General features: G+C 45.3%; 1 protein-coding gene across 4 annotated transcripts in view; it reads right to left on the bottom strand.

Annotated features, from left to right (window-relative positions):
• The window catches only part of rhea (Talin_middle and talin-RS domain-containing protein rhea), a 391086-nt gene that overhangs the window by 189655 nt on the left and 181954 nt on the right, over nucleotides 1–19477 (bottom strand). For all 4 annotated transcript variants that reach the window (XM_050177552.2, XM_050177553.2, XM_055070111.2 and 1 more), the window contains exons 22-26: nucleotides 17354–17674; nucleotides 16375–16518; nucleotides 7919–8047; nucleotides 4651–4764; nucleotides 534–647 (exon numbers count right to left, since the gene is read on the bottom strand). In XM_050177552.2, the coding sequence (XP_050033509.1) occupies nucleotides 534–647; nucleotides 4651–4764; nucleotides 7919–8047; nucleotides 16375–16518; nucleotides 17354–17674 (822 nt within the window). The remainder of the gene's footprint in view (nucleotides 1–533; nucleotides 648–4650; nucleotides 4765–7918; nucleotides 8048–16374; nucleotides 16519–17353; nucleotides 17675–19477) is intronic.

Here is a 19477-nt window from a genome sequence, read left to right on the forward strand (position 1 = left end):
TCTGACTTCCATCACAAGCTAGTCTAACTGAGAATATGAGTGACTGCAACAGTGCACTTGCAATTCTCAGTATGCATTCAACTCTGCAGGAACATTCATGTTTCTCATGGCTTTTATGTCCTACAGACATTCATGAGTAATAGTACATTGTTCATCAAACAAGGAAACCCATGTGAAAAGTGAAGTTAATTTCCAACCTGGAAACTTCCAAAACGAGCACAGTAGAACAAATCTTAGACAAGTGTTTCTCATGCGGTACTTTCAGATGCAGTAACATCTGAAACTAGTTGTGGCATGTTGAAGAGACATACAAAAAGCTTAGCCATAGTCTAAACACACTTCCATAATTTTTCACCAAACTGAAATTCCCCTCTTGTATAAAGCAAACAGTTGTTCCAGGGTTCTGCCACTCTTTCATCTAGAGTCCTATGCTACACTTCGTATTATTTGCCACTTGGCTCAACACCCAAGCTGCAATTTGCCTGTCAGGGATCCAAACTAGCCAAAACCAGCCCACGTGTGACAGGACCAACCGGAATGAGTTCTTGACACGAAGTGAGCAGCTTGTGGTGAGCCACGGGATTGTCGGGTTCAGCCACAGTGCCCTTGATGCCCTGCACCACTCGGGGGATGACGCCAGCCACGTCCTGCACCACACGATGGGAGAGGGCCCATCAAACGCTGCTCTCTCAGACCACAGCACACATTCATGCCAGATGAACTCAGTACATGCAGCAGTTGCTGTCTCATCGACTAAACTCATCGACTAGACTAGCCACAGATGGAGGACTCAGTCCGTGGTCCATCCGTGCGTCCATATAACTTATAAATAAGTACCCTAATGTGGAAATGTGGCGCTAATGTCTACGGGGGCTCTTCTGAGCACAGCCTCAACCTACACGGGAAGGATGGGAAGTACAGGTTGACCATAGATTACACAGGTTATACAGATTGACTTACATCTTTGGACTAGTGGTGTTTGCTTGCGGCCCAGTAAACGAAGCTGTATTAAAACATTTTTGGGTAAAATGTAATTTTATTTCGATATTTTATTATGGGGTTTTATGTGCCAAAACCACTTTCTGATTATGAGGCACGCCGTAGTGGAGGACACCGGAAATTTCGACCACCAGGGGTTCTTTAACGTGCACCTAAATCTAGGTACATAGGTGTTTTCGCATTTCGCCCCCATCGAAATGCGGCCGCAGTGGCCGGGATTCGATCCCGCGACCTCATGCTCAGCAGCCCAACACCATAGCCACTGAGCAACCACGGCGGGTAATTTTATTTCTGCAATATTTTATTTATAGCCCAATACATTGCATAAGGTTTCCTTGACTTTGAGATCGAAGCACGGTTTACCAGAAGGGCGCACCAGGGCATGCATTGTTCTGCAATTCTGTTTCTGGCTTAGCGCCAGTGAATAATTATTTATTTATCTTTAAAACAGGAGTAACAACTGTGCATGTGATTATATAAAGATAATCATCAAATATTAATGGAAATAAAAATTTTGTATTGTGAGAAAAGTGTTGCACCTTTGAGAGAAGTGCTACAAGTGTCGTCTGCTATGCCTCCTACTCGTTGCGAATGCGAGAAAAGAACCTTTCTCCCAGACGGTAGGCACTTGCGAACTCTCTTGCTCTTTTGAAAGACTGCATGAGCTGTCACGATTGCTGAACATCTTCAACTACTTTTAAGCACATCTGCTGCAGCGCTAGCTAGGACAGTTGCAGCCTACTATTAATATGCCTCATTATATTTTATATTGACATACTGTTTCCTCCGAAGCGCACGTCAGCAGCTGTTATTGCATGGCTTTGCACTTACTCGTTTTGTGACAGCCGACTAAAGCCAGGAAGCAGAAACCTTTCCTACCACAAGTAAGTTTATGTTCTCAAATGTCCTGAAACACGCGTTTCAATGAACAAATAAATGAGCAATGTGTAATGAAGCCCTCAATCAAATTTTATTGTCAAGCCGCTAGAAGTATGACTGTCTACAAAGTAAACGAAATGCATGATGCAACCAGTCAACAGTCTTTCCACTGCACTCTGCATCACAAGTAGAAAAAAAGGTACTGGAAGGTTATTAAAACACCCAGCACATGTGTGCAGCTAAACTTTGCAGCTTAAGGCTTGCATTGCAAATAGAGGCATGTACAAGAAGCCCAAGAGCTTAGCAAAGTAGTAAGTTGCATCTACATACTGACCACGCAAACAGCGACTCAACAAAAGATGTTACATGCAATGGTAAGACACACTAAGAGAACAGTGTGGATCACAGAGCAAATGGGGAAAGTCGAGATTTTATTTGACATTAAAGGGACACTAAAGGCAAATATTAAGACAAGTTAAAGTGATAGATTAGTGCTCGAGAATCTTTAACGCGGCAATGTCATCGCAAACACAGTCTTAGTAATTGAGAAATTGAGGTACATCTAGGACAGGATCAGAGACTCCCCAGGGACATCCGAGTACTTGCCCAATGATGAAAGCACTCCACAGTTAAATTCTGTCCCTAGTACTCAAACACTCAATGCAAAAAACATCCTTGTATTGTATTATAAAACAAAATATAATGCTACTTGTCCAGTTCTATTTCATTTTTAGAAAAATGAGTGCATTGAAATTATTCTTGACAATGACACAGATGGTCAAAAGGTTTCGTTATCGCTCAACTCCGCACCGCCCACGCTTTCGCGTTTCAGCAGTTTCGTTATTGCTAAGTGCTGCGCTGGTTTGCTGGCTCATGACACTCGCACAAACGGTCTATGCCATCTGACCAAAAAGCAGTTGCAGCGGTGAATCCACGGCTCTGTCTTGGCTCAGTACCGCCGTCTGTTAGGCGCAGTTTTACTCACTGATAACAGCAAAGGGTGGTGACGGTGTATGCAACATCATCACTTCCCTGCTTAGGCGGCGGAAGGCTCGTATTTCGAAAAAGGTATTTGGACTCTTCAAATGCAATTTTCTTGTAAACTAAGTCTTTTCTTGGCACGAAACAACCGTTGCAAGGTTTTGGGAATGGTTTTGTAAACAGTCCACGTTGACTTGGTATTTGCCTTTAGTGTCCCTTTAAGAGAGGATATTGGAGATGCGCAAGCCATGGAATGTGTAGGGCACATAACGGGTGGACCGCTAAATGCCGGCCTTTCGGGAGCCGGCACTATGCAACATGCTGTGCTTTCTAAGCTTCGAAGCCGATAGCGAAGATTACAGAGGCAGAGTCGGTGGCATTGCTGACAGCGGTGAATACTTTCAATAAAAAACATGGCACCAAACGGCAAAAACTTTAACTGCGAACGTCGAAGCAGCTAGGCCTCTTGATGCCGTGGCGGCGGCTGCGGTTGCCAGCGGATCTGCATGCGACAGTGCTGGTTCAAGGCGGCGAGATAATCAAAATGGTGGCGGTGCTGGCTTTGATTAATGCCCTTTTGGACCTGTGGTCCGGGCAAAATGTCCAGAAAATCAGACGGCGAAGGGTCCTTCTGTCTGTAATTACAGACGTTCTTACACATTGATTCTGTGGGATACGTGGTGTTGCTGCGAAGCCGTCCGCATTATCAGGCATTTCACAAAAATTGGGCGTCCAGAAAATCGACCATTGACTGTACACTGGCAATTCCTCGAGCCGACGACACGGCGTCAAAGAGAATTCATTACAATTCCTCTATTTTACTCGAGCCAGCATTAGGGTGACTTTCATTCCCTTTCAGTAAAATGACAGCTAATTTTCCCTGATAGAAGCACAAATTCCCCGAGTTTTCCGTGAGTATTTCCAGACTATTCAAAATCCCTGAGAATTCCCAGTTTTCTTGTTTGGTAGACACCCTGAGAATTGCAACACATCTTTATGAAAGCCCCACTTAAGCTTATTAGTAGGCATGCCACATTTGCTATCTGCTTTAAAGGTTCTAAGTATAGGACATGTGCATAATATTGTGCTTGTATCAGTAGCACCTTCTTTTTGCTCCTCTAAAGTTTGATAACAGGTAATGCTACAGTGCCAACCGAACACAACAACCAAAATATGTTCTGTCGCTGTTTACGATGCCGTCACATTTTCGTCAGGGCTTCGTCACCACACCGCGACACAAACACTGGCCCAGCTGGTAGCACTAACGCCACTTCGAGCAACAGAACAAAGGCAGAGAGCGTTCCGGTGCACTCCTCCACTGCAAATTATAGCAACTGTGTTTGGAGTGAAACCAAAACTGCCAAAAAAAAAAAAAATACCTGCAGACTAGTTCACCAGTCAACAGATACAAATCCATAGCCTATACTTCCCGTCATTCCCATGATAGTTGAACGACTGCAGCCAGCGCCAGATCTCCTTCCAGTTATAGTAGTATTAAACTCCGTCCGTCCATCCGTCTAACCTCTTACGCTGATCCATTGATCTAAGTTACCTACTAGCTCGAGCCACCAGGTTTATGCTCAAGGCCATAATGCTGTTGTGGTCGTTTCTTTAACAGGATATATATATGACGTGAGTGACACCTGGGAAAGCTTTTCGGAACCCCAAATGATGCTGGATAGCTGGCTACCTGAAAAATGCTTTGCATGACATTGATTCCCACAGCGTGTGGGATTTGCATAATTTTTCAAGCTGGCAGAGTAAAACAACAGATGCACTAGCAGCACTCACCCGGCAGCTACTCATGAGCTCTTCCTGAAGCATTATGTTGCTGTTGTATGGGCCTGCGTTCTGAGCAGCTGCGATATTCTGCGTTGCAGCCGAAGATGCGTGGCGGGCGGCATTCTGAAAGAGAGGCGCCATATGTAAGGGCACAGTCTTTTGACGGCAGTACGCTCTCACTGGGTTGGTCCCAAGCACATGGCATCTGCTTAGTCGTAATAAGTCGTAATAAATCGTAAATGCTACGACAACTGAACCTTTTCAGGGTCAATGACGTAAATATACAGCGCCGCGAACAAGTCCAAAATGGCCGATGCCGTATATTTACGGGGCCGTCTGTATGTTTAAAAAGCGTGCCAATTTCCTAACTTTTCTTTCCTGGCATGTGCTGGCACTATGTGAGAATACAGGGAATATTTTTCTTGCACCTCTCTCCTCTCTCGGTTTTCATTGCATGGTTTGTTTTAGAGCTTGTTTGCTCCAGCGCATCTATATACTACCGCTCGTGCATTGGTGCATGCGCGGGCGGGCGGCAGTTTGGGTTTTGTTCCACAGGTGGTTTCAGCTTCTTGCACTCGCAAAACTGATAACTATATTGTTACTAATTGCTCAAAGGGCAACCACCTGTTCCTCGCTCGTTTAGTGCTCACAGGAATGCGCATAGGAAGGATGCCACCGTACATGCATTGCCTTTTCATTTCTTTTCTTTCTTTTCTTCTTCTCTTTTTTTGAGGCTTGTGAGAACAAATTGCTTTACGTTGGTGATAAGATGAAGATTAGCAGACGTTCGTCACACATTTTGCTTTTTTGATGGGCACACAACCACACAGTTTTCTTGAGTGTGCTCACCTACGCAGTTTAATTACGCGATGAACGTAAATATTAGTAAGAGCAGGAAAATTTGAGACTTGTGAAATATTCTCATGTGAGCATTTTCTAAACCTTGAACTACAGTCGACCCCACTCATAACAATATTGGTTTTAGCAATATATCAGTTATAACAATGAGAAACTACTGCACCGCCAACTTTTGTATGTTTTCCATGGTGAAATAACTCGCTTACTACAATGCCCTGACGCCGCATTATCGATTATAACGATGAAGTCTGGCTGCTGGGTGTCCGAGCCGAAAGATAGTGAAATGGAAAATGTTTGAAAAGAAAATGAGAAATTCGAGCCGCTGCACGATGAGCCGCTACTCCAACAGCTGCTGCGCGCTCATTTTTCAGCCATCTCCACGCGGCTCTCTCCCTCCCGTCGCCCTTCCACCCCTCCAAAGGCGAATGAGCTGCGCACATAGCTCTACGCCGCACCACCTTCCGAAACACAAATGGACCGCGCCAACTGCACCGCTCGCAGATTGCTCGTATGTTGCTCTGTTGCTCGCTCGTCAGCACAGTTCTGCAAATAGCTTAATCGCTCGCATTAATCTTTGTTGGTTGCATTGAAATCGTTCCTGGCCATGCAGTTTCTCAGCCTCGCTGAACTCGCTGCCGAAACAGAAGATGGCTGATCCGCCCGCTGATCATCAGCAATGCGCAACGTTGCCGGTGAAAAGAAAGCGAAGAGCTGTAGAGTTGGAAACTAAGTGCTTCTAACCGACGATGCGATCGTTGCAAACGTGCTTGCATCAGATAGCTACGGCGACGATGACAGCGATGATGCGATACGCGGTATGATGCGGGATGTCCTCACAGGAGGCCTGGCAGATGATTCAGTCGCTCCAGGGCTTCGTTTTCGTGAGGAGCCTTGCGCTGCACTATGGGGAGCACCTGGATGCCTTGGAGAAGGATGTCGGCAAGCTTCGCGCAAAGCATGCAAGGCTGAGGGACGTAGGGTTTTCTTGTGCAAGCCAGTGAGAAGTACGTGTCGAGATACTTGTGGCGATCTCACCTCAGCGATTCTTCTGGATTTCTCAAGCTGGCAGGCTGCCGCAGCAGCCTTCTCGCAATGTGTAAAAGGCCCCTTTAGGGGCCACCAAAGGGATGCCTCGGCGGTGCTCGCATATCGCTTGCCACCCATGACACTCCTTTGCAGTTGTTATAGCAGTGCCATTCGTTAATGCCGACAGCTGTGGCTTGTTTCATGCGATCGGAGCGCCCAGGAAGCAGGTAAACGAGTGAACATAGTCAGCAGCAAGATGGAGAAATGTGGTGGGGAGGGGCACCGGCCTCTCTGCCATTATAGTTTTCTCAAAACAGTTCTGCCATCCCCCTATTTTGATTTTTTTCATGCAACCCGGTTATAACAATGCAATTTTCGTGGCACCTGAATATTGTTATAAGTGGGTTTGACTATATGTGTAAACAATGCATCAAATTGTTAATTCATATAAGTTTATTTCCTTTTTTTTATTGTTGCTATTCATAAATAAAGAGTACATATATACCAACACAAAATATTTTTTTTTTCACTTTACAGTCACCCTAGAAAAATTATGAAATCGGAATCCCTAAAAATTGGAAGCTGCCATAAAAAAATGCGACCCTGGGCGGTCGCATATGGCGAAAAAAATCGACCCTGAAAGGGTTAAAGAGGCAGTCAACTCTTTGCATGATGGAACAATATCCGAAAGAGCATGCAATTCGCATCTCAGCTCTTTTCCAACACAGTGCTCCAGAAGGGAATGATTCCTTCTCACCACCTGCACCCAGCACTGTGAGCACATAGTACTGAAACTTGGCACGCAAAGAGCTAGTCTTGTGATGCCAAGAAAATCACACATGACTCAAAACATGACAGCATCTGTTGGCAGCTCCACTGGTGAGCATAGCACACGCGAAACCAAGGCTAGTTAAATTTCATCTCTTGTTCCCAAGCTCTTGAACCAGTGGTCAAAGTTGTCACTGCAAAAAGCTGGGCTATTTTCGAACTTGACATTACAGTGTACTTCTGTTAATTTGACTCCGGTTAATTTGATTTTTCAGTTAATTCAATCTCGGCCAAAGGTCCCGGCCGGTACACATACATTTCCATGGGTTCAAACTTTCGTTATTTTAATCCTAAAATTTAAAAAAAAAAAAATTGAATTCTGGGGTTTCCCATGCCAAAACCATGAGATGACTATGAACCACGCCATAGTGGGAGATAGGAGAGTCCAAATTAATTTTGATCATGTGGGGTTCTGGGATCACGGCTCATGGGCGTTTTTTGCATTTCGCCTCCATTGAAATTTGGCCATTGTGCCCCAGATTTGATCCCGTGACCTGGGGCTTAGCAGTGAGACACCAAAGCCGCTACGCCACCACGGCGGGTTATGGAAGAAGTGTGAGCTCACCTCCAGGCGAACAATGATCTTGCGCTTGAGAGCATTGCTGGCTGCCACATTGGTGGCATTGCGAAGTTCCTCCGCTGCCTTTCGCAGGGCAGCTTGGTTTTCCGAGTCGTGCGGATTGCTGGCACAGCCCTGCACACAGTGAACCCGCATACAGCAACGTCATGTAGAGAAAGACGAGAGCGGGAAGCAACAGTAGTGCATCAGTCAATCAATGGAACTTTATTTTCAATAACACGAAAATGATATGCGTACATGCAGACTACACTTGTGGGCAACTTTGTAGCTATAAAGAGAAAGCAACACAGGTGAAGTGCACGTGTGACAGCGCTCCTGGAAATAGCCCCCCAGTGTCATTCACGTTTGTTTAAGCTGGGAAACAGAAATCAAAAACATGTTGTTCACTTGCAGGGGTCTCAGCCGTGCCATTAGGGCAAAGGAACGACAACACAATAGTGCAAACAGTCACAAGGGCATTTGTTGTACCTGCTAGCCGAATTGTAATCCACAGAACATGCCGATGGGCGCGACTTATCTAAGTCTGACTCACCGCAACCGGATAGCGAGCGAATATGTTCACCCCATGCTGGACACCAACGCCTGCTCGTCAAGCGAACGGTGGTGCATTTGAACGATCATGTTCATTCATTCCGGTGTAGGCCTCGCAAGACGGTCTCGCAGAAGCATGGATCGACGCACGCGTGGAATGTCCGTGCTGCTTGCCGACCCTCGAGCCCAACAGGAAGACCCTGTCACGCCCAACTAAACCCGCTGTTAGGTGGCATAAGCAGCGCAAGACTCACACCATCTCTCGTAACGTGCTGCAACAAGACTGAATGCTGGAGGCACTAAGCTACGCAGAGAAGCCGGATTACAGGAGATGTGAGAGCCACGCGGGGAAAACAACATCGGGGGACGCGTGCGAGTTGAGCGTCCCCACACACTACAGGGCTCCAAATTATTATAGGACATAAAATACAACACTCAGTGTTATATCTGAATTTAATTTTCGTGCTTTTGACAAATGCGAAACTGCCACTGTTCAGTATGTGCTCCAAGATATTGAAACAGTGCCGTCAAACTCTGCTAGAGGCACATTAACACATGGGCAGTGTGGGGAGCACCCGCCTCCATTTCCTCCCGCGTACCCGCGGCGTCCCGTTCGCACGTGGCGGACGGGTCGGGCCGGCGTAGACAAGGGAGAGAGGCACTACGCGCCCTCCCTTTCTCTGTCGCTCTTGTGACGCGCGTGCCCCTCTCCCCCCCACGGCTCACGGGAAAGGGAAGCGGATCCGGAGGGCGAGGAGGACTTCCCCTCGCAAAAAGGTAAAAAGGCATAAAAGCGCGCCACCGGGAGAGACCCTCTCTCTTGGGACGCCGACACCTGGACCACCTGGACGAAAGCACCTGCCGCATCCCGTGAGTGACCTCGTTTGTCTGACCCACCCAGACAATGAGGCAAGCCTATTTACTACTATTACTGAGAGGACGTCCCTCTGCGAGTGTTCGCTATTGCTAATAGCAATAAACGTTATTACCGTTGACACCGCTGGTTGCCTTATTCGTTCGAACCCGGCGTAGCCGCGATTTCCGCGCTACGTGTTGGGAGTACCACGAAGCGACTGCGTGGGGCTAGATCCGGAGCTCGCCTTCAGCCCTAGCCGCACGCAGAGTGGAACCCCCACAGCAGAAATATATTCCCTGCTGTTCTGCTCGCGGGTGGGGCATCAAATGACCAGGAGCCATCTCCAGAGATTGGCATTTCCCCATTTTTCACTGCTTGCTCTTGACAGTCTTCTGGACATCCATCCAGCTAAGTTTGCAGTTCCCATCAATTTCAGGCCTTTCTTGACAGCTGCATTGGTGGTCATGCCACTCCTAACTGGCACTGTCTGCTTAATGAGAAACCATGCAGCCTGGTTAATTTGTTCCCCTTTTATTACCTGCTGTGCCCGCACATAAAGGACATTATACTTTGAGTGGCAATACCAAGCAGGCCGTTACCCGCTGCGGCAGCTCAGTGGCTATGGTCACGGGTTCAATACCTGCCACAGAGAGTGCATTTCGATAAGGGTGACTGTAAAAACACTCGTGTTCTTAAGTGCACAGTAAAAAAGGCCAGGTGGTCACAATTATTCCAGAGTCCCACACTATGGTGTGTGCCATACTAAGATAGTGGTGTTGGCCCGTAACACCCCAGGATTTCTCTTAACATAAAGCGTGCTGTTTGGTTTTGGTTTGCCATTTATTTGTGAGGGGGCATACTACCGCTATGATTTCCTGGAAATCGACGCCCTTTGTTCTGTAGGCTGTTTTTTCGTGGACCATCGGGCTGGCTCCGGTTTGGACCAACACTGCTGATCTGCAGCGCATATGCCAACTCTGCTGTGATGATTTCGAAGACATCTTCACTGACTGCAGTGACACCGTTTCTTCAGTAACGCCTCTTCCCGCCCTGGAATGTCGTCTTGCCTGGCAACCACGAGTCTGGATGGCACGCCACCACTATGGTTTCTTTGAAATCAATGCCCTTCATTTTGCAGATTAGTGACCTGGCAAAAGATTCTTGTTGCCGTTGCAACGACCCCTTTCTTTTAGCGGCAGTGTGCCCCACTGACTTGCTTTGCTATTGTCACTGAACACTGTATGAAATGCTTAGTTCATACTGTTTCACAGCTCTTGCCATGCATCTTTTACTAGTTATCTTGGGAGACACTGAATTGAATCCTGGCCCAAATCCCCCTATTTTAGAAACCAGTGCCAGCTCTCTTGCTTGCTTGGAACACACACAATATGTTAAATGAACTAACAATCATCCAAACAACTCAAACCAAGATCGAAAACTTCATTAGCAGCATATCGCCGCATGTTGACATTCTTGAAGAAAACTGTAGCAGATCTTAAAACTGGTGGTGAGTGCTCGGAATCAATCCCCAGCATGGCTGGCTGTTGCAAAACTATCTTCCAAAATCAGGGCTCCGGCAGTGAAGTGTGATGACGCTGAAAACTGCCTTCACAGGTCAAATTTACTATTTTTTGGAATCCCAGATAAGCATGGTGAATCGTGGGAGCAATTCGAGGCACAAGTAATTTGTTTCTCTGCTCAAAAGCTTGACACTGCGGTCGTTAGCTCTGGCATCGAGCATGCACACCGGCTGGGGCATTTCCGACAAAGCAAGCACCGCCCCATTAGAGCACACTTCAAAGACAAATCCAACATTCTTTCCGTCCCTTCCAAACTGAAGGAACCATCGTTCTCGATCCGCAATGATTTTTCTGAGCAAGTGCAAACAACTCGCAGAAAACTTTATGAATGCACTGAGCAGTTGAAAACCCCATCTACGATTTGCTTCAATAAACTCCGCATTGATAAAAACAGCACATTTATGATGCTGACCATGACTCCGTCATTGAAATCTAACCATAGCAACCGGAACGACCTTCAAAACTCTTTTCATAGCCCTCCGTGCCATGTGCATATCGTACTACTGCTAAAACAGTTTTGCCGTCCTACCATAATATGTCTGTGATGGTAGCTAATGTTCCAAGTTATCTTCCAAAAAAAGAGTGCGTGCTAATGAAGACTCACTCTACTGATATTGCTGTTTTTACTGAATCGTGGCTATCTCCCAAAGTGAAAGATAGTGAACTAGTTTCATAGACTTGAAAGGGTAGGTAGGCATGGCAGCGGTATTCTGGTTCTTGTGAAAGTGAACTTGGCTTCGAATCCTGCTGCAATAAACAGCCAACATGAAATTCTCTACGTTAACATATCACTTGCTTCACAACCTGTTTTACTTGTTTCATGCCATCGTGCGCGAGATTGCAATATTTCGCTTATTAATGAGCTTTATACAGTTCTATAAGACTTGCAGTCACACCTTCCTAAAGCAAATTTATTATTATGTGGGGATTTCAACTTTCCTGACAATGACTGGTCTGCTCTTACTGGAACAACTCGCCAATCAAAAGATTTCTTAGATCTCGCTCTTTTGTTTAACCTCTGCCAAACAAACACAGTTCCAACTCATGTTTTTAACACTCTCGACCTTGCTCTAGTTTCAAATCCTGACATGATCTAATCACTGCAGTGCATAAAAGGGCTTAGTGATCACAACCTGATTCTTTTCAACATTTCTATCATGTCTCCCAACTACCAACTTCTGACAAAGGTCATACGTGACTACAACAGAGCCAATTTTACAGCAATCAATGCAGAACTTAATATCCTCCATCACAGCATCAGCAATCAATGTGGAACTTGATATCCTCCATCACAGCATCAGCAATCAATGTGGAACTTGATATCCTCCATCACTAAATCTCCCAGTCAGCATACTCTAAGTCTGTAGATTAAAACTGGTCACTATATAAGCGAAAAATTCTCCCTTTGATAGAAGCTCATGAGCCACTTATTAGCGTAAACGGTGACGTCAGCAGGCCCTCGTTTTCGATTGACGTCAGGAGATTATTGAAAAGAAAGAAGCATGTATTCCGAGATGCTAAACAAACAAATTGTAGTCATAAATGACAGAAGTAATTTGCATGCTTACACCAGTATAGGATTGGAATGAAGCATTCAACAAAAAAAATTATTTCACCAGGATCTGCAGAATGTACTCTGCAGTAACCCCAAAAAAATTCTAGAACTTACTTTCACTGAAAAAGGGTGCACGCACCAACATTCCTCTAACTAATCCTTATAAGTCCCCTGTTCCTCCTGAACACCAATCCAATGTTATGAACTCCTACTTTAATTCTGTTTTTACTCGGGAAACCCCACTTCCCACTAACTTCTTACCAGATTATACTTTTGTCCAAATGGATTCTGTACTAATTACCACTGAAGCAATTATGAAACTTATTGATAAGCTCAAAGTATGACATTCCCCCAACGGTATCAAAGAGTACTAAACTGGTTTCCGGCAAAGTGTTACAAGCTGTTTTTACGCAATCAATTTGTGATAGTTCCGTTCCTAAAATTGACAATTGGTGCACTTTATGGCAAATGTCTTTAGTTGTATCTCAATGTAAATTCATGCAGGTTTCTCGGAATAGGCAAAACGATACCTATCCTTATTGCCTCAATTCAGTTAGTATTGAGCAAGTTGATTCTTATCGCTACCTTGGAGTAACAATAACTAACAATGTATCCCGGTAAGAACACATACTCAAGCCTGCTGCTGATACTTCCAAGTCCCTCAGCTTCATCAGAAGGTCCCTCAGTCTTTCTCCCTCTTCCATTCTCCAGCTAGCCTACAAAACTTTTATCCACACCAGACTTGACTATGCATCCTCCATCTGGAGGCCCCATCAAGCTTCTTTAACCAATGCGTTAGAAGCAATTCAGAACCAAGCTTCATGGTTTATCACTTCTAAATATAATAGGAATATTAGTATTACCAATATCAAATCATCCCTTGGTCTTCCATCTTTAGCAACTTTAGCAATGTGCTGCAGGATTACCCGTCTTCATCTTTTTCATAAAATATACTACAATTTTCCGGAGATTGATGGTGCTCTCCTGCTTCCTCCTAATCACAATTCTCGTAGTTTGCAGCGACTCCAAAGCTCTAACAAAGCTTTTAATCAATCACTTCTGCCATCAACTACTGAAGACTGAAAGAAACTTCCAGAGTCTATTGCCAATGACAGAAATCCCTTCAAAATTCAAAGATAGTCTTGCAGCCCTTTTTATTACCGAACTGCTTTGCTGTGCTTTTTGTTTTTCCCTTAACAATATTTTTTCTGTGTACAGTTTATGATATATATTATGTCTTTTAATTTGGTCCTTTTTGTTCACTCTTGTTGTTTATGTCATATCTTGCACTGTAATGTTTCGTGCTGCCCCCCCCCCCCCTCCCGCACACGCCCCATGTAATGCCTCACTGGGGGTCTTTAAGGGGGGGCACGGTTTTTGCATTGTGAAAAATGGCCAAGAAAAAATCGTTTCTTTTTTTAAATCACGTTTTCAGTTTTTATAACTCTTTTTCTATATCATGCCAAAATATCAGCACTGTAAACCACGTAGAAGTGCTCTAAAAAATTTGTTTTATCAGCTAAGGTGGAGAAAGGTTTCGCGAAAATCAAGAAAGAATAGCGTTTTTCAAGCCACATTATCTCTAGAACGGCGCAACCGAGCGATGCCATCTTGGTCTCGTTGGAAAGTGCATTTCTCAGTCTTGAAATTTGCCGCTTCAACTATCTCCTCCATACAGAAACAAGCACACAAAAAGCAAATTATTGAAGGTCATGCCAGAGTCTGTGATCGGCCGCGCCCACCACGTGACTCCAGCGTGGTTCGCCATTGGTCCGGCGCTCGCGTCGTCTGCTCGACTCTTTGCACCTCGCGAGTCTGGACGTCTCCACTCGCTGTAAATGGACGCTATGTGGACATCGCAGTAGCGTGGCCGATTCCCACATTTGTGGACGTCTCAGACCCGTGGCTAAGTATTTCGCACATAGGAGTTTCTGACTTGGCCTTTAAGCATATCGCGTGCGGACATCTCGGACCCTCGCCTAAGCATTTTGTGCATCGGCACTTTCGACTGCATCACTAAGTACATTGAGCATCGACTCATTGAGCCCGTGTCGAAGCATTTCATGTGTCAGCACCTCGGAATGCGCGACTAGGCACATCAAGTGTCAACTCTTTGAGGCCGCGGCTAGTAATTTTGCGCATCAGCACCTCAGATTGCGCTACTAAGCACATCGAGTGTCGACTACTCGAGCCCATGACTAGGCATTTCGCACATTGGCACTTTGGACTGTGCAGCTAGGTACTTCCCGCGTCAGCACCTTGAACTGCATGACCGAGCACATCGAGCATCGGCTCCTTGTATTTGTAGATAGGCATTTCGCACATCGGCACCTCCGACCCACAAACAAGTATACTGCGCGTTTCCTCTATTATCATATTGCCACGATACCTCATAACAATATCTATCATAGCACCCTTTCATAAAGAGAACCTCATCGTGAGCTCTGTTCACTAGGCCCCTTGGGCTGGCACAGACACCTGGCTGCAGAAGTGATGGAGGCATCCTACAAAAGTACAATTCTGGAAAGCACCTAGCACCTGCATATCTATCACGGGCTCTCTGATCCTAAGTTCCACAGCCATTGTCAGCTGAAGACGACTTGGAAGGCTACTGACACTAAGAGCCTTAATTCAGTAACATGGTATATTCTATCAAAAGAAAAAAATGCCTCACTGATTGTACTGGAGACTGCTATCAATGAGGCAGCCTGCAGGTACAACATGGAACTATATTCATGTCCACACAGAGTTCTGCACCTCACTTGGTTTGAAACCCAGGCACCATGCTCTTTGTAGGGCAGCAGCAAAGAACGCCATACAAAAAGAAAAGGGATTGTGGGGAACGAAGGCACACGAGACCAGAGGCCATATGTACAAGAAACCCCACATCACACAAAACACCCGTAAGACTACAAATTTGGGGCCTTTTAGAGAACTGAAGTGAGGGTGAAACATTGAGAGCTGTTTTGTCAAAACTGTTTTTTTTGCCTTTCTGCATAGCTTTTAGAGCTGTGCAGAAAGAGAGTTACCGTTTAGCATATATTGACTCCATCTTTTTTGTCACGTTGCATGGGCTACAGTGCAGGTCATGACAGTCTCGCTTGACTTATCTTGACTTTTTATAAATTTATAATATGGCTATTCGTCTACCTTGAAAGTGTGCTTGATGTGAACGTAACATAAAAAGTGACACTCCAAAAAATTTTTGTTGCAAAAAAAAAAAAAAGAAGGAAAGAATGTCACGTATCTCAGCACGCATTTAGCTATGCAGTCTACTTAACAAGCCTTCTGTCATGTTATTTAATTTCCCCAGGCTCTCCAGAAAGTTCGAGAGAGAAAAATTCTGCTCAATAAAATTCAGTAAAATGTTCTCAAGGTATCACTCTAGAACTTTTATGGAAGCATCAGGGAGATATTCTAAACATTTGTGCTAATTTTCATCAAGATCCATAAAGAAATAAGGAAGTTCATTTTCAAAGTAAAGTCCCCTTTTAAGGGAAAATAATGAGGATGATGATGATATTACTTCGCATATATAAAGCTACTGAAAGAAGGCCCTCACTAAATCAAAACATCCATGAGGAAAACAGCTGAGTGAATAGAAAAGGACGTGGACAGAATCATTACTTGCAGTCAAGCTAGCTTCCTCTCCTGCAATTTCCTCCGTTTATATTGGCACCTTGCGAGGCACACAATGTGCAAAATGGCTGATTTTAGGCAAATGCTAAGCACACATCTGGAAATGCAAAGTCTGCGGCAGTGAATGTGATTCTTACAGCACTGCATTCGCTTAGATGCTGCATGCCCAAACTGAGTTTTTCTGCAGAATGTCCCACATTGACTGCACAATACGAGAGGATGATGGTGCAGCCTCCGCAACCAGCCGAGAAAGAGAATGATGAGACACTGCTATTCTCACCTTGGCAGCTTCAATCATGCGGGCAGTGGCATCGGCGAGGACCTTGGCGGCTGCTAGGAGACGCTTCTGCTGGTCCGAGTCTGGCTCGGCTTGAGCTTCACCCTTGATGGCCTGGATCAGCTGGGCTGTGGCTCGTGCCAGAACCTGCACAGCATTCAACTTAGCGAGCAGATACTTGGCCCCTACAACACATCGCATCACAAACCTCGACATGCGGAACAACGCCGGGTTGAAGTGAACAGAGAGGACTGCCAACACAAAATGTTAGCCCAGTGCAGAATAAACGTGCTGCACCTATTTGGGCTGGTTGGTACACACGTGAACCAATTGCAAGTGCCTTTGTAATAAAAATGTTGGCCCTAGATAAAGATGTACTTTCCAAAAGTCAGCACAATTTAGCTTTCTCTTAGATGCAAGAAACTTCATTCAGATCTCCTCAGGCATTATCTAGCATGGGTATTTGAGCTTCACACATATGTTCAAACAAGAACGACAAAGATGGCCACAAAGCCAAGGTTCTGTCTTAAGATCTTTCTTGCACTGCTATGCCTGCATGTCTGCTCCGTGGCACGATGTACGTGCCAGGAACATCCAAGGTGGCCCTTTACCTGCTTGCCTTGCATTTCTCCTTAAAGTCCCTCGATCTGCTTTTACCAAGTAGTGACAAGCATAGCCATTTTCCCCTAAATTCATCTGATCATGACACTTGCATTCTGACATATTTAAGCTAACAAATGTTGTTTTACATTGTTAAACCCATAACAAAATTTTAACAAAGGAAGTATGTGGTGGATTGATACAGTATTGAAGAATATTTTTGCGTTCTTCTCTCACTGAGGCTGGACGATAGTAAGGAAGACCACAGTGGATGGCAGCACTGCAAATGCCACTTCAAAGAAAGCTTATCTGGTGGACTCATATCTTTTAGCATCACAGTGTGCATACTTCCGCACTTAGGCCTGTCAAGGCCCCTGCCCACCTTCGCCTGTCGCACCATCTCGGGTGCATCCCCAGTGCTGGAGAATAGCCGGTCAGTGGCATCCAGAATAGTGTCCAGCGCACCGTCCTGTGCCACAGTGGCCCGCGCACGCCGCTCCGGTGCCCCTCGGATCAGCAACAGCAGCTCCTCGAGGGCCCGGCTCACTTGCGCAGCTGCAGCCCGCAGATCTGACAGGAGGGGTTCCTGACGGGTCGCATCCTCGCAGCTGGCCACAATGGCATCTACACTCTTGCCAACCTCCTTCGAGGCTTCCGTCAGCTGCTCCTGGCAGCTGGGACTTGTGATAGTTGGTGCCACTATCTGTAATGAATGCACCACCACTAGGTCAAGCATGAGAGTTTGAAACTAAGTTAGTCGGTTTTCATTTGACAAGGAAAACAGCACTGATAACAAGAGCAAATGCAGCAGTCTGTTTTGCTTGTACCATATCTCTCTTTTTTGGTCATCTACACTGTTCTCCACGTTGAATAAAGTGCGAGTACCTTCACAATGCAACCAGGCCACATAGCTTCAGTAATAACGACCGATCACACCCTATCAAGGCCCAACTTATGCCCCTCCACATGTGCCCCATCTCATCACCACTAGATTCCCAAGCTTCAGGACAATAACATTCGACGTCCGACACAAATTATAAGTAGCGGTGGTGTTCATATGCTCGAGCAACTGCTAATTTTAGGTATTAGCGACTTAGGTTCACATCATTTCCCCTTTGTCCAGTCTGGCAGCTGCAGTGCCCACCTCCTACATTTGTTGTCAAGACGCATCATGCCACTACGCATGCCCTGTTTTGATGTGACACAGTTATACATGTAGCCAGTGATATGATTTGCCTGGTTTAAAGCAACACACTCCCAAGATGACAGTCACAACAGCTGTTGATGGCAACCAAAGTACTGCCATGGCTGTGTTCCTCTAGCTCACGTGGCTATTGTTATTGAAGGGTTGTTATTGAAGGTCTACTTCAGGTTTCAAACATGAACATCGAACGGATTCACAGAATAGGTAGGTCATCTGAGAATAAGTATCGACCGGTAATACTTAAGTTACCAGACAGCAGAGACAAGACCAGGATACTTAAAAGCTGTTCGGCGTTTAAGGGCACAGACTACAGTATTTCAGAAGACTTCTCTCCCAGAGTGCAATCACTCCGAAAAAAGCTCTGGGCGAGTACAGTAGACAACAGATCAAAGGGACACAGAGTAGCCTTGTCGTTTGACAAAGTAAAAATCAACGGCAAATTATTTCGATGGGATGATGCGCTGAGCAAGACGGTGCCTGCAGTGCCGACAAAATGACCCAAACTACAACTTTAGAAATGGCACCACGGGTTTCAGTCGCGAATTGAGGCCAAATATGTCTACAATACCGGCCGATTATAATTTATTTTCTGTTATGAGCATTTATTGAAGAAGCATTGTGAATAAATGTGACGAACTTGAAAGCCTTCTTTTGACATATGATCCGGATTTAGTTGCGATAACCAAAATGTGACTGAGCGAAAACATGCCTGATGCTGATCTTAGATGCACAAATTTATTCGCCACAATCGTCGCTCTAGAGGGGGAGGTGTTACAATCGTTTTAAAAAATAAAAATTTGTTTCTCACTTGTGTCCCACAGTACTAATGTAGAAATGGTATGGGTTTCCGTTCAGTTACGTCACTGCAACATTTTTATCAGTGCAACGTATAGGCCGCCCAATGCTGATATCACTGTCATGGAATCGCTATGCGATTTTTTACACGAACACAGTAAACAATTTAGGTACATCATTATGTGTGGAGACTTTAACCTGCCAAAGATAAACTGGGACCTTTTGTGTACTGAGCCGTCGAGTACGCACACTGAATCGCTCCTGGATTTAGCCTTCTCTTTTAATCTTAAACAGATTGTACATGAGCCAACACACGTTCAGCCAAACTCAAGTGCACTTCTCAACCTAGTGTTTGTCTCATCTGCCGTCGGCGAATGTGAGTTTACGGTCGAAATTCTGCCCGGCATATCGAATCACGCAACTTTTTAGGAGCGAACTATAAAGAATTCAGACAAGCGAAGAACCTAAAGAACATTTAGATTTCAATAATGCTCAAGACGAAAGTTT

Source organism: Dermacentor andersoni, chromosome 5 (assembly GCF_023375885.2).
Source record: "Dermacentor andersoni chromosome 5, qqDerAnde1_hic_scaffold, whole genome shotgun sequence".
In the NCBI taxonomy this organism is placed as follows: domain Eukaryota; kingdom Metazoa; phylum Arthropoda; class Arachnida; order Ixodida; family Ixodidae; genus Dermacentor; species Dermacentor andersoni.